The sequence below is a fragment of the Aulonocara sp. 'chitande type north' Nkhata Bay genome, linkage group LG17 (assembly GCF_057382095.1).
Source record: "Aulonocara sp. 'chitande type north' Nkhata Bay isolate Kocher_YH1m ecotype deep benthic linkage group LG17, A_spYH_male_GT1.1, whole genome shotgun sequence".
Lineage (NCBI taxonomy): Eukaryota > Metazoa > Chordata > Actinopteri > Cichliformes > Cichlidae > Aulonocara > Aulonocara sp. 'chitande type north' Nkhata Bay.
Window position 1 is genome coordinate 17,052,104 of NC_141360.1, and position 15,524 is coordinate 17,067,627.

The 15,524-nt window shown below is 41.8% G+C and overlaps 1 protein-coding gene across 1 annotated transcript; it reads left to right on the plus strand.

Annotated features, from left to right (window-relative positions):
* Nucleotides 1-953: 953 nt before the first annotated feature.
* Nucleotides 954-9,107, plus strand: LOC147309859 (prohibitin-2-like). Its single transcript, XM_086269325.1, has 10 exons — nucleotides 954-1,150; nucleotides 2,305-2,437; nucleotides 2,729-2,813; nucleotides 3,803-3,882; nucleotides 4,139-4,323; nucleotides 4,512-4,641; nucleotides 4,818-4,921; nucleotides 5,267-5,344; nucleotides 5,524-5,603; nucleotides 8,296-9,107. The coding sequence occupies exons 1-10, from the start codon at nucleotides 1,130-1,132 to the stop codon at nucleotides 8,318-8,320; spliced, it is 921 nt and encodes a 306-aa protein (XP_086125451.1). The 5' UTR covers nucleotides 954-1,129; the 3' UTR covers nucleotides 8,321-9,107.
* Nucleotides 9,108-15,524: the final 6,417 nt, after the last annotated feature.

The window sequence follows — 15,524 nt, forward strand, 5'->3', positions numbered from 1 at the left end:
CTTGAGGTTTCCATTGATGAAGAATGGACCCACTATCGTTGTACCCCATATACCACACCAAACCATCACTTTTGTTGTTCCAACAGTCTTGGAGGGATCCATCCAATGTGGGTTAGTGTCAGACCAATAGCGGTGGTTTTGTTTGTTAACTTCACCATTCACATAAAAGTTTGCCTCATCACTGAACAAAATCTTCTGCGTGAACTGAGGGTCCTGTTCCAATTTTTGTTTTGCCCGTTCTGCAAATTCTGTGCGCCGATCTGGGTCATCCTCATTGAGATGCTGCAGTAGCTGGAGTTTGTAAGGGTGCCATTTGTGAGTAGCTAATATCCACCGAAGGGATGTTCGACTAATGCCACTCTCCAGTGACATGCGGCGAGTGCTACGCTGTGGGCTCTTGCTGAATGAAGCTAGGACAGCCACTGATGTTTCTTCATTAGTGACAGTTTTCTTGCGTCCACATTTTGGCAAATCCAACACTGAACCAGTTTCACGAAACTTAGCAAGCAGTTTGCTAACTGTAGCATGGGAGATGGGTGGTCTCGTAGGGTGTCTTGCATTGAAATCTGCTGCAATGACCCGGTTACTGCGTTCACCAGATATCAACACAATTTCGATCCGCTCCTCACGTGTTAACCTCTTCGACATGTCAATGGCTGTGAACAAAGAGAAACTTGTAAATAACTCATGAAAGAATAAAGTTACGTTGAAACCAAGCACACCATTGTTTTTCTTGTGACATTACCAATAAGTTTGATGTGTCACATGGCCCTCTTCCTATTAAAAAAAAACGTTGTATCCAAGATGGCCGGCTTCTAAATGGCCACCATGGTCACCACTCATCTTGAGGAGTTTGCCCCCTCACATATACTAATGTGCCACAAACAGGACTTTAATATCACCAACCATTCCCATGTTATTACGGTGTGTCCATATAAATGGCCCACCCTGTAGATGACGGCTGGATTTTGGAGGCTAACAGAGACCTCCAGGGGGCAGCATTACTTCTGTGAGAATGCTTTTATGACGTGAAATGCCGAAGAAAAAGGGGACTACATGTCCCAGTGTAGTTTGCGGCCCACGCGGAGGGGTTCCATCTGTGTCGACCTTGGGCTTTGACGTTTAAAACATGGCGAATAAGGAGCCGAATGTAAGTGTTTGAAATGTGACTGGTTTTGAATGAAGACAGCATGATCTTTATTGTTGTGCGACATGTTTATCTGGCACTAATGTGACTGGTGACGAGGCTAAGTTAGCATGCTCCATCAGATTGAGCAGCTTTGCTAGTTTCGTTGTAGTTCACTAACAGCTCGGTTAGCAGCGACAACTGCTGTATGTGATCTAGTAGGCTTTACACGATACAGGTGAGGGCAGGAGATAGAGGGACAGGGCGACCTTTCGCTGTGAGGCAGATGTTTCACACTGTAGGCAATATCATGAGATTACATGTAGCTGACCTTCTGTTAGTAGAGTAACCTGAACTGGGCTATACAGGCAAACCTGCCGGCAAGCTACTGTTAGACCTTGTTTCTGCTTAAGGATAGCGGGTTTCTTCTCTACTACCACATATGGTTTTCAAGCATTCATCGTTTTTCTTAACTACCTAAACATGCCAATGCCAGCTAACAGTGGGCGGAAGGCAGTGATCCACCGTGGACAGGTCCCACATACATCACAGAGCTAACACAGACACAGCCAATATTCATGTCCACATCCATGTGTATGAATAACCCGGCTGGCATGCATGTGTTTAGGCTGTGGGAGGAGAACATGCGGACTCCACGCACAGAGCCTTAAGTTCAAATCCACAACCTTGGTACTGTGAGGTGATGGTGCTAACCATCACGATCGTGGCTCAAGAGTTGGGAGTTCGCCTTGTAATCGGAAGGTTGCCGGTTCGAGCCCCGGCTTGGACAGCCTTGGTCGTTGTGTCCTTGGGCAAGACACTTCACCCGTTGCCTACTGGTGGCGCCAGTGTCCGGCAGCCTCGCCTCTGTCAGTGCGCCCCAGGGTGGCTGTGGCTACAATGTAGCTTGCCATCACCAGTGTGTGAATGTGTGTGTGAATGGGTGGATGACTGGATATGTAAAGCGCTTTGGGGTCCTTAGGGACAAGTAAAGCGCTATATAAATACAGACCATTTACCATTTATTTATCTAACCACTGCACCATCATAGCTCCATCAGCTAAATGATAAATCAGAAAAATTAAGCTTTACACCTGACATAAACGTAAACCGCACCAAGATACTGATTGTATTTTTGTTGTTGCACTCTCGCCACCACATACAAACACAAACTGCAGCGGTTCATCCAGCACCTGAGGGATCTGGCTGGTCGGATGTCCTCATCTGGTGGCAGAGGAGCCGGATTAGGAGTGAAACTGCTTCTTGGAGCTGGTGCATTGGCATATGGCATTAAAGAAGCCACCTACACAGGTAAACACAATGTGGGATTTTTAGACCATGCTTTAAATTTGTGGCAGCCTGGGTAATGCTATGGTTATTTACAGAAATAGATTCGAAGACCTGTTTAGAAACTTTAATGATGAATTTTGTTAATAACATGCTGTGTACTAGAACTGTACTACTGTACTTATTGATCGAGTTAAAGATGGTGACAAGGCAAGGTTTCACAACTTCAGTCATGCTAATATAGTGTGTGTGTGTGTGTGTGTGTGTGTGTGTGTGTGTGTGTGTGTGTGTGTGTGTGTGTGTGTGTGAGAGCAGTGGAGGGTGGTCACAGAGCCATCATCTTCAACAGGATCGGAGGGGTGCAGATGGACACAGTTCTGGCTGAAGGGCTACATTTCAGGTAGAGTTACAGCTAGTGTCAAGATAAATTTTAGATAAATTTATGTGAATCTATTAATGATACAGATTTTGCACTCAGCACAATTAAATGAAATCTCCCTGAATATTCCCCGAGAAACTGACTCTTAGTTCATTAAAAAAAAACAACTTTTTACTATTATTTTTGTGAGTCATTTTGCCTGATGACACCCAAAGCAGTTTCCAAACCACTTTTATGTTTGTTTGAGAGGTACATGATTAGGCAGAGTGAAGGATTCTGTGTGTGCAACTTACACAGATGTCCTTGTATGCAGTCCTCCAAAAAAACCAACAGCTCGTAGCCCAGCAGCATTTGCTATGCATAGGTTAAATGCTGATTGATTGACAAGTGTACCTGAAAAGAAACGGACACCAGCTTTGACTGTAAAGGGGAGAAGTGCAGGAAAAAATGTGAAGAAGATGAGAAGCACACTCGGTTTACTTTAGCGCTTTAGGTTTGGACTTTGCTCTTCTTGGCTGGTTCTAGAGATTTTTGATGCTGCCCCCTGGTGACAGTAAATAGTTAGAGCATGTGACTACAAACCTCTGTGTAGGCTCATGGCCCAGCTGTACTGATGCCTTTAGATCTTTGGTTTCAAAGAACTACAAGAAAACCATTGGCTTTAGTACTGCCGTAGTGCAGGAGATGAGCCACAGCCAAACATGGCGGAAACTGTGTGGGTGGCCACAAATTGGCATGTGTTGGCTCCTATGGTATGTGTGTTGTTTTTCAGCCTCAGCCACTCATCTAATAATATAATATAATATAATATAATATAATATAATATAATAAAGACATGAAATGGGCTGTGAGCTCTGTGGTGAGGTCAAGACATTACCTTTAAAAAAAGATTATGAATTAAGAATATTAAAGGTGATCACAGCACATGATATCTAAGTCATTTATAACTTAAATGTGAGTATGCTTCGAAATCTTGATCAGCTTTGCTATGACTTTCAAATCTTTTGTAGGATCCCTTGGTTCCAGTACCCTATCATCTACGATATCAGAGCTAAACCCAGAAAAATCTCCTCTTTGACTGGAAGCAAAGGTAACAAACATGGGGGGCTTTCTCACTCTCTCTCTGTCACACACTCTCTATCTCGATTCTTTATTTGTTATTTGTAATAGTGATCTAGCTCGTGCTTGAGACAGCTGCTGATGAATGTATCGATGTGCCAGTATAATAACTGAGGCGAAAGATTTGTTTTAAGTTCAGAGTTACAAAGGCGAATATAACAAAACTTGTTGGAGAGGTGGCAAAGAAACCATTCAGTCATTTTTGGTGTGTGCATGTTTGTTTGTAGATCTGCAGATGGTGAATATTGGAGTGCGGGTGTTGTCCAGACCCATGGCATCCAACTTGCCAGCCATGTACCAACGGCTGGGGAAGGACTACGATGAGAGAGTCCTCCCGTCTATTGTCAACGAGATCCTAAAGTCTGTGGTAGCAAAGTTCAATGCCTCCCAGCTCATCACACAGAGAGCACAGGTACTGCAGCACCTTCGCACTGCTGGGGGGGATTCATGTTTTTCCTGTTGGCCAGTTACTGTAATCAGCATTGATAAGTTGATCCAGAACAGTAACTATAATATTCAGCTGATTCGACTGTAGATTCAGTCGTTCCACTAAGCTGACACACAGTGCAGATCATACTTGTGTTGCTGTGTCTCGTTTAGGTGTCTCTGCTGGTGCGCAGGGAGCTATTTGAAAGGGCGAAAGACTTCAACATCATTCTCGATGATGTCGCCATTACTGAGCTGAGTTTCAGCAACCAATACACTGCTGCTGTGGAAGCTAAGCAAGTTGGTAAGGCTCAGTATACCACAGTGTTATCAAACAGTGAATCAGACTGCTCCAGTCTGTCATTAGCATCACTGGAGCAACAAACAGCGAAAATGCTGTTGCCATAGTTTTCATTATTGTCTCTGAAGTAAATGTGGCTGCTTGGGTTGCATTGACCACGCCTGTTGTCTTGTGTTTAGCTCAGCAAGAGGCCCAGAGGGCCCAGTTCTATGTGGAGAAAGCCAAACAAGATCAGCGACAGAAGATCATCCAGGCTGAAGGAGAGGCTGAAGCTGCTAAAATGGTAAGCAGACACTGACGTTGTCTCGGTGCAGTGTTAGCAGCAGTTATTACTGCACAACAAAATGCTGTTTTTCTGAGAAGCTGTTACATGTCAGCCAAGAAATAAAGTTGTTCTCTATTATGGGAGTGTCTTTTCCGTGCAAACTGGAAGTCGGGATGTTGTACCTGAAACCTCTACGGTTTCACACATGTATGTAACCCGAGTCAGACAGCAAAACAAGTGCTGAGAATGAACTGTGAGAAACGTAAATATCCATAGAGAACAATCAAAAGTAATCATTCTCTACCTTTCTTGTCATATTGTATGAATGTCGTTAATAATCTAAACACAAACTGTTTCCTTCAGCTCGGCCAAGCAGTGACTAAGAATCCTGGTTACCTGAAGCTGAGGAGAATCCGAGCGGCACAGAACATTGCTAAGACGGTCAGTACGCTCCTTCATTGCCTGTGGCTTCGTTTCTGTTTTGTCTTGACACTCAGTAAAATCCCAGAAATGCGTGCTCTGGCTTTTGAGTAATCAGCAGAATTCCTCCCCGAGGTGAAAATGTAGACTTTAACTCCCAACATTGGGAGGTGACTAATAATTGCTGTGTCTGCTTCCAGGTGGCATCGTCTCAGAACAAGGTGTATCTTAATGCTGACAGTTTGGTCCTAAACCTACAAGACCAGGCACTTTTTAACAAGTAGGTTTACCCACAGTCTCTGTCCCTCACAAACATACAGACCAACACACAAATGTCTGCATCGCTTCATTGTTTCATTTTATTACTCGGACCATGCACAGATTACCAGTTTTGTACCAGATTTCGCTGTCAGCTAATTTCCATCTGCATCACTTCAAAGGACGCTGCATCCTCTTTTAGTTTCCACTTGTCTTGACTGTGAACGATCGGAGGCTGAAGCTCAACTCCCACGTTCAGTTTTGTTGGCATCTGCACACAATCAGCAGACTGCACATGGCTCAGTAGTTACAAAGTGAAACAACACTTTACATTTCAGTGAGTAAAGCAGCCAGATCCCTGTGAACCTCCGTCTTAATCTACATCACTTTAACAGAAAGTATAAACAGTGTTTCTTTTCCTGTAAAATATCCTGCTGGCATCAACATAAATTCAATTGCAACATTATTGCCTTCACTAAATTCACTTTTATTAGTTTATAAAACAAAGCACAGTCTTTACTTTTTAGCTCATCCAGCTGAAGGACTTGTGCCATGTTGAGGCCTCCAGTGTCCATCTGTCCACAGTTCAGCTGCTGCTCTTCGTAGAGTCTTTTTAACATTTTAGCAAAACTTGCAGGTGACGATCACCTAATGGTTTCCCCCACAAACTGTGCTCAAAGTTGCTTTACGGGCGGTGACCTACGAATGATGAGGGAGCCGGATGAGCTTTTACATTATTAAACTTCTGGTCTTTATGTAACTTTTCAAAAACAAACCGTTCTAAACAAAAACCCCTCAAACACACCTCTCCACCAAAGCATGGCACTTTTTACCCCATCAGCTGTGAAAGGCTATTGTGATCACCAGTGTTGAAAATAAAAATTAGTTACTAATTACTGATTACTTCTCCAAGAGAGTAATCCTATTACTTTACTCATGACTTATTTTCAAAAGTACAGTGCATGGTCGTACTCTATATTATCCATCGTTGATCTTCACACGTCGCACGCTCGTACGTCATTGTCATGAGACACTCTCACAAACAAAATCGCGGTTTAGTAACGCAGCGTGCTTATGAGGAAGAAACAGTAATCTAATTACCGTATTTCCCGGACTACAGAGCGCACCTGAATATTAGCCGCACAAGCTAAAATCAGGGGAAAATCCTGTTTTGTACATACATTAGCCGCACCTGACTAAAAGCCGCAGGTGTTTCAATGTTGACTCATCATATGTAAGAGAATATGCACAAAGGGAATTGTCAGGAAAGAGATGGCTGTTTGGAGACACACCCCTTTTATTAATATTTTGAAAAACAAGTTATGGGTACATATTTGCACATGTGCTGTGCTTCATAAATGAGTAACAAATGTAGTACATAACAATAACCTACAGCACACCAGAAAAATAGATTCGGACTACCTTTTAGGCTCAGGTGCAGTGACACGGCTTTAACAAGAAGAAAAGTCAGTCATTCACCACCATCTTCCTGCGCACTAAAACCACCAAAGTCCTCTTCTCCAGTGTCGGAAACGAACAGGCTCAGGATGGCTTCGTCATCCACTCTCAGCTTCTTTCCTTTGTTGTCAGTGTCAGAGTCGAACACCCTCTGAAGGGCCGTGGCGGTGTCCTCCTCTCCATCATGCAGCAGTCCAGCCCTTCGAAATCCGTTGGTGATCGTGGATGTTTTCACACTTTTCCACGCTGTCAGATTCCACCGGTGGAGTTGAGCATAACTTGCTTTTCGCAAGTTTATCGCCGCTCGTCATCCACGCCTCCCGCTGAACGCGTAGCGCTACTTTGAAGTTTGTTTTTCGCGCTACTTGTACGGCACTACGTTGCCTGGCGGATGGGCATGTGACCAACATACCACTCTTGAACCCCGATACTGTGTGTCTGATCACATGCCCTTCCGCCAGGCAACGTAGTGCCGTACAACAGCGGAACAAACAAAACAAATCGTCTTACGATATCACAAAAATCACGGACAATCCATAGAAAAGCTGCACCTGACTAAAAGCCGCAGGGTTCAAAGCTTGTGCAAAAAGTAGCGGCTTATAGCCCGACAATTACAGTACCTTTTTGCAATAGTAATCCCTTACTCTACTCGCTACTTGAAATAAGTAATTGGATTACAGTAATGTTACTGCCCATCCCTGGTCGTAACCCAGGCAGGTGGGCAGCATGCACACTGAAGTTTGTAAATGCAATAACACACAATGACCTTGAACTCAGTTCGAGTCAACTTGACGAGAGGTCAGGACTGGCAGCAGTCATTAGTTTTATATAGTACCAAATAAAAACACAAACTACTTCCTCTGGAAAATGTATGAACACTCTTCAGTCTCTATTTTGTCCACAACACATAAGCAAGAAAACAGCTAACGGGCTTCACATCTGCATCGTATCCGAAACTCGTGCCTTTATTTTTGTAAATACAGATTTAGTTCAACTAAATTTAATAAGTGAAATGTTTAATATTTATTGCCTGTTCATCGCTAAAGGATCTGGTCTCTGCTCTGTGTTGCACTTTTCTTCTGACTCAGCTTTTTCAACAAGGTTGTTAAATTCCATTTCTACGTTTTACCACTGAGTTTATTTCCACTCCTGATAACATGAAATTTGAACAGTGTTGTGCTCGACAGCAGAGTTGTGACTCTGAGTTTAACTGTGTATAACAGTGTACGCTAATGTGGTGTTCCCTTGTTTTTCAGTTTGACAATGGGTGCAAAGAAGTGATGAAGAGGACACGAGCTCTTGCAGAGGCTGTTGATTTTGCTTTGTGCTACTGGAAAAATCAACGTACATGACTGGAAACTTGATTTCTTTATGGTTTTTCTTGTTTTAATTCTCTCATGTGTCGGAGTGACTTTCATCAATGAGTTGTCTAGTGATACATAAAGGGGACGTTATTAAAATCCACATTGAATATGTCTAACAGATTTGTTGAAGAAAAGATCAAAATCCAGTTTTACCAGAGACTTTTGTGTTGAAGGATTTATGCAACAGTACATATGGATACTTAAGAAGATCAGAGACTTCTGTCAGGAGGAGCTCATTGGCCTAAAACGTCTCCAAGCCGCTTGTCTAGTTTGGCTGCCGATGTTCGTTTTACATGTTTTATCAATAAATGTTCCTGTTTCCTCTTTACAGCTATGACATGAGAATGTTAGCTCCATCTACACATGTGTGTGAGTTTATAATACAGCCACTGCTGCTAGCAGACCATCTTATGCATTAATAAAGTTTATTAGGAAAAGTTCTCATTTCTATTAGTTACACCGCTCTACTAACCAGCTGTCAAAGGTTAACTGCAGGGTTAAGACAGAGAGGCAGACAACCGCTCATGCTCATAGTCACACCTGTGGCCAATTTAGGATTGCCAGAAAACGCAACTCATGCATGTGATGGGACTGTGAGAGGAAGTCAGAGAGAACCTACACAAGTGCTGGGACAACATGCAGGCTCCACAGATTTGACTACAACTGTTAAAGAAAAGGAAAATAAAGGAAAATGCAATATCAAACAGCCTACTGGAAGGTTTGTTGTAGGACAGCTTAATACGTAATATAATTGTATATACCAAAATACCCAAGTGCCAACAGGCTGTCTAGCTAGCGTTGGCTCCAGCCCGACCGCGACCCTGAGAAGTGGAAAAGTTCAATGGATGGATGTCTCCTGTGGTATTACTGACTGTTATTACTAGTTGGGACAGCTGGAGGCACTACACCAGTGCAGGATCTGGTGTGTTCTATGGATCTGTGTCAGCCTGCTGTGTGTGATTCCTGAGTCAGGTTTATGGCGTTTTGCCCTGACATCGCATGTGATGAAGGTGGGAGTATGCCCACCAGAGACCAGCAGTTTGCACATAGATCCAATCTGGAAATAGGTGACGCAATCATATACATGCTGCAGAGAGCATACTGCTTTCTAGATGTGCTCCAGAAGAAGGTTAAGGTTGCATTCACTGACCTTTCTTAAAGAAAGCTACTTTCTCCTTTCAGGTTTCCCATATAAAGCTAGAGCAGCAAGCGCTTCTGTCCATTTGGCCTCTTTAGAGTTTTGGTTTCAATCTTGAGAATGGTGTTTCTTTACTTTCTAGTAAGAGTGAGGTTTTGTTGTGGCCTTGGAGACCTTGACATTGAACCGCTTCCTTTTTCTGCTCCGATTTATTTTAATGGTGGAAGTTAATCGTGAATAAATTCCTACGATTTATTTGGAGGCTTAATCTGTGGTTTGCCCTGCTGGCACTTTTTAACTTCATGTGTCCTCTAGACTTTGCAGTAGAGGGAGTTATGGCAGCTTGGTTTAGTGCAAGGTAATTTCAGATGCAGCTTTTTAAAGAGCTCAACAACCATCACCATAAAGTACATCTGTGCAGTTTGTCACAAGTGTGTCTGCTAGCTCATGGACAGCTGCTCTATTTCCCAGTGATTGAGAAAAATGACACTGAGATGGAGGAAGCTGTAAGATGAATTATTTTCAAAGGTAAGGGCTGCTCAGGAAGTGAAACTTTATCATTTGAAAAAGCAAATCTTACATATAATGTTCTAATTTATTTTAGTTTATATTTGGATATTAGATCTATAAACAATGTGTTGCTGAATTGTTTTGTGGAAAAAAACATTCAAAACTTAAGTTTGTGCTATTGAAAGTTTGCATGAAAAAAAAATGTTTTGCAGGCTAAACTAGTTTGCAGCACTGTGGTGAAGTTTTTCAGTGATGCTGTTAACAGGGTGTGTTGCTCCTGTTGGGTTACATCAGGTACTTTTTAGGATGTTTAAGGTAATGTGCTAAACTCTAAATCTTACACTAGCTTTATGCTAACTGGGATTGGAAATCAACCATGTGGCGACCCTCAAAGACCAGTGAATGTCAGTGAAAGAAAGAAGCTTTAGATTTCATTATGGTTTTGCTTTTTTCATTCAAAGGAAAAATCCATCCTTATGCTTCACAGTTGTGGGGCGGTTGATTCAACAGGCACAGCTGAAGTTGCTGACTCTCAGTAAGTTAACTGTGTTCAAAGCAGTTAGGTCAGTCCAGCTCCACTTTACACTGCAGCTCCACTCTGGGTTTCCCTGCAGCCTCTGCGGTGCCTCACTTCTCCCTCCCTCCCATGTTTGTCTCATCCGCCATTTCAAATAGGATTACAGCAATCCTGTGATGGTGGAAGAGGGAGAGGAGATTTGAGGAAGGAAGTAGAAATGTATCTGAAAATAGGGGCTGGAATTGTGAAGCAGTGATTAATGCATGCGCTGCTAGTTATGAGTAAAACTTTAACATCAGTGCAGTCAGCCAATGTAAATGTGTTAGTAGCAAATGCAGAACACTGATACCCATTTGTTACCTTTCAAATTCAAAGTACAATTATATGCAGTAAATAAATAAATAAAAAATATACACAGCCATCCTGTCTGGATCAAAGCTCATTTAAAATGGACTGAGGAAAAGTGGAAAACTGCTCTAAAGTCAGGAGAATAAAAATGTTTATTTCTATTTGGAAAACAGAATGGCTTTTTAGTAGAAAGGTCCAGGTGCTGAACTGGCATGTCTGTAGTGCAAACCTTTGAACAACTGAAAAAGGCCAATGGAGACCAGGGACTGCTGAACAGCTGCAGTGCTCTGAAAGATGAGAATGGGACAATATTCCCTCCCAAAGCCCAGCAGCTGCTCTCCTCAGGTCTGGGCTGGAACGAAAACTATTTTTAAACAAATATCTCAACTTTCTACTCCTTACATTTTCAAAACAGGCTCATTACTTTTACCAATTTGCGGAACAGCAACACATAAAAGTTAGTCCTGTTTGTATATGAATCATCAGGGGATGTCGCATAAAAGATGAGAGAGTCAGAACCGTGTTTTCAAAGTCAGGAAGTCAGGTGTTAAAGTGGGACTGTGTTTTGTTTTTTTTAACCCCTAGTAGAAGACGAGCGAGCATAAAGGGAGTCACGTTTTTTAACCATCAGGTAATTTTAAATGCAACATTTCTATCAGCAAACGGCAAAGCACCCACCCACCACTTTAATCACACTCAAGATCTTGTTCTGGCATATGACATAGAAACTGAACATTTAACAGTGTTTCCTGAAAACCCTCTTTGGTCTGATCATTTCCTAATAACATGTGAATTTACAAGAATGGATCACACAGCAGTGGGGAGTAGAGTTCATCACAGATGTCTTTCTCAAAGCGCTTTAACTCAGTTTAAGAATATATTTCAGCCACAGTTATCTTCTTCAATGCCTTGTACCAACACTACCTGAACACTACTCCAACAGAGGTTGATTATCTTGTTAATAATTTTACGTATGACACTGGATACTGTAGCTCCTGTGAACAATAGAGCTTTAAAATCAGAAGTACCTGACTCCCTGGCAGCTAAATCGTAAGCTGGAGAGAAAATGGCGTATCACAAATGTAGAAGATCATTTAGAAACACTTTGCTGCTTTATAAGAAAGCCCTTCGCAAAGCCAGAACATCTTACTATTCATCACTGATTGAAGAAAATAAGAACAACCCTAAGTTTCTCTTCATCGCTGTAGCCAGAGCGCTGTTGAGACAAACATCCTTTTAACATAAACTTGTAATGACTTCATGAACTTCTTCCCAGATATCATTTTCACCATTACCCTCCTAAGACCTGAACTCTTTCATGGCATGCATTTTTAATTTCTCTTTGCTGTTTGGGCTGATTGGGACCTGATGAATGCAAAAACAAAGAATTACCTGATTTTAGTTTCTGAGAAAAATGAGATCCACATATGAAGACATTCGTTTAAAACGTCGATAGAACAGTGGCAGTATGTCCTCATGAGTGGATATCAGAGCAAAATTTAGTATTTTGTTCTAGACAACCCAAAATGTGATGTCCACATATGTGGACGTCAGGTCCTAAGAGGTTAGAGACAAAATTACTCATAACCATCTCACAGACATAAAATTATGTACAGCTACTTTCAGTAGCGTTGATATTCATTTAGACTGTTTTCCTCCAGTTGATCTGAGTCAACTTCAGTAATTACGTCCTCCAAACCATCAATGTGTCTTTCAGACCCCATTCATACAAGACTGCTCATAAAAGTCCTACCATTAATGAAGTTTCAGTCCTAAATATGATCAGCCTATCTATAATAATTGTCTATGTACCACAGACCATGAAAGGTGGCAGTATTTAAACCATTACTTAAAAAGCTCCAAGCTTCTTTTTTATCTCAAAAATCGTTGAAAGAGTGATTTTCAAACAGCTGACTGATCATCTGCAGAGGAATTGTCATGGTCCTGGGTGTGGTGACCCAGTGTTCATGTCTTTTTGAGTTTTGTTAATATTCCTTGGTTTTGTGTCAGTCATTGTTTTGGTTCTCTTTATTGTTTTTGTGCTTATGTTATAGTTTTTAGTCTTTAGGTTTCTGACTCCGTGTTCCAGGTGCCCTCTCTGTCTCTCCAAATCAGTCATGCCCCCCTGTTCCCAGCATTAAGGTTGTGTGTCTTCGTCCACGTCTGACTATTTGTTGTGCTTCCTGTTTTATTTTGATAGTCCTTGTCCTATGTTCAGGTCACGTCACGTATACCAAGTGTAAGATGCAGACAAGCCCTGCACAATTCAAGAAAAAAACTAGAGACCAGACAGAATCAGAGCTAAAAAACCCTCCTGTGTTATTTTTCTTCTTGAAAGCAGAGTCGGTTTTTATTGACATATTTGAATTATTATACATCACAGTGTGCCACGCTCTCTCTGCTGATGTGAGGAAATGGAGCTCACCCACCAGTCTTGGTCTTTCTCGCTTTCTGTTATCTATATGACAGTAATCATTGTATATTATTTATATAATATGTATTTGATGAAGCTTTCCAAAGGCTCATTAATAAGACAAAAGTATTTCTTATGTGATTTCTTGGTTAATCGATGGATTACTCTATAGCCCTAATTAAAATCAAACATTAATTACTCCGAAAGAAACATCAATTGCATCCTCCTTCATACCACCCACTGGTTAGAATGCTTGGTACTATTGTTTTCTCTATTTACATGATTGTGACTTGGAGGGGCACTCAGGTGGTCATTAGAAAAGGGTAGGTTGTGGCAGTAAAGACCAGCAACAATGATTTGTTGGTATTTAAAATGATCCAAGAAAACATTGCCCATATTGCTAATATATATTGTAATATATCTATATCACTAAAGCACTTCTGGATGGATGCAAACTGCATTTCGTTGCCCTGTACCTGTGCATGTGCAATGACAATAAAGTTGAATTCTATTCTATTCTATTCTATATTATTATTTTTACATTGTCAACAGCAGCCAGACTGTTGATACAGGCCAGGTTGGCCCTATGGGCTGTTCAAGCCAAATTCTGAGCCAAGCATCAGTCTCAGTGAAGGAAACTGTTTCCAGGGCCTACTCCGTGGATCGGCTTCCTCCGAGGCGTGGACGTCTATCAGCAGAGAATGTACCTTCACCTATCAGCAGAGAATGTCCCTTAGTCTGTAACACAGTCAAATATATTCTCAAGTAATATTCAAGCATGCCATTCAGCGTGTTAGTACGAGCTCGGGAGCAGCTTGGGAGAACAAGAAAACAGAGACTGCTTTAGATTGTCTTCCCAAAGTGACTCAACTTTATTCACAAGTACAACAGTTTATATAGAGGGTAAAATTCATGAGACAGCAGATTTATCAGTTTAAACCAGTACAGACCAAGATAAGGGAGCGTCTTCCTGCCCTTGGGTGAAGAAGCATCCTTTGTGTAGTTTATTAGTTCAGCTACAATTGTGATTATCTCAGCGACATATTTTCAAGGCACAAAACGAAGAGTTCTTTCATTAGTGAAATCTGAAACAAACCATTTGGCCTTCAACAGGCGTCTAAAAGATTAAGAAACTAATGTAGCTGAGGGAGTGATCTCTGTGGTATTTCAACCTTGTTGAATGACAGAGTTTTCCTGTATAATGTCACTATAAAACAATATCCAGTAAATGCTCCCATGGTACTAAAATACCTAACACTCAGCAGAGATGGAGATCGACCACATTGGTTCTTCCAGGATTGCTGTGCCCACTGCAACCATCTGGTCGCTCATATTTGGAATTTCTTCTCCACCTCCAAGACCTCTGGGATGTCTCTGATGAAAAGTGACACAGACGATATAAAAAGACAAAAGAATTTAACCGTGTGTTAAGGATCTCTCCTTTTGTTACATACTGGTTCATAGTTTGCTCTGTAATGTGTTCAAACATTACGTAACTTTAATTTAAAAGTACGAAATGCGTTATTTCAGGTTCTTTCATTTGAGTTCTGAGGCCTGAGAGCAGCTCAGAAACAGCCCGTCCACCTGCTTCCGATTCGCTCCTGTCTTTGTCTGTTGCCCGACAGCGCGCACACTTTCATAAGCGGCTCTGCGTGATTGGCAGCTCTGTCAGCCACTCACATGGCGCAAAGCGTCAGTTTTACGTTAACTCCGGTTTGCTAACCAATCAGGACAAATGTTAAACATTCAAGACGCAATACGGACTCCAAGACTCGCCATGTTGGTGAGGGAAGCCCCCGAAGCCCTCTGTGGGATTTTTAATGCAAGCTATCCTGATTACAGGACGGATTCAATCAGTGTAGCGTTCTTCTTCACTTTGTAGTTCCAGTATTAACGTCTTACTAGGATTATTGAATATTTCCTTTAATAGTAAAGAACCTACTACGCATTATGAAAATGTCCAAAAAAAAAAAAAAAAAAAATAAATGCAGCCCTGTCCACAGAGAATATTTTCATATTAATATGTTCACACTTTCTCCTCCTTTGGATCCACAACGCCTTTCCAATCCTGCCACCAAGCTTCCGTCCTCCCTCCTCTCCCTCCTCTCTATATCTCGCTACCTTGTCCAGCCTTTCTCTTTCCCATTCTTATACAGAAGTACTATAACTGGGAACAAATAGAAAGACAATAGAAG

Coding starts and splice junctions, on each gene's coding strand:
- LOC147309859 (XM_086269325.1), top strand. CDS start 1,130: ATGGCGAATAAGGAGCCGAAT. Junction 2,438..2,728: donor TAAAGAAGCCACCTACACAG/GTAAACACAATG, acceptor GTGTGAGAGCAG/TGGAGGGTGGTCACAGAGCC. Junction 4,642..4,817: donor TGTGGAAGCTAAGCAAGTTG/GTAAGGCTCAGT, acceptor TCTTGTGTTTAG/CTCAGCAAGAGGCCCAGAGG.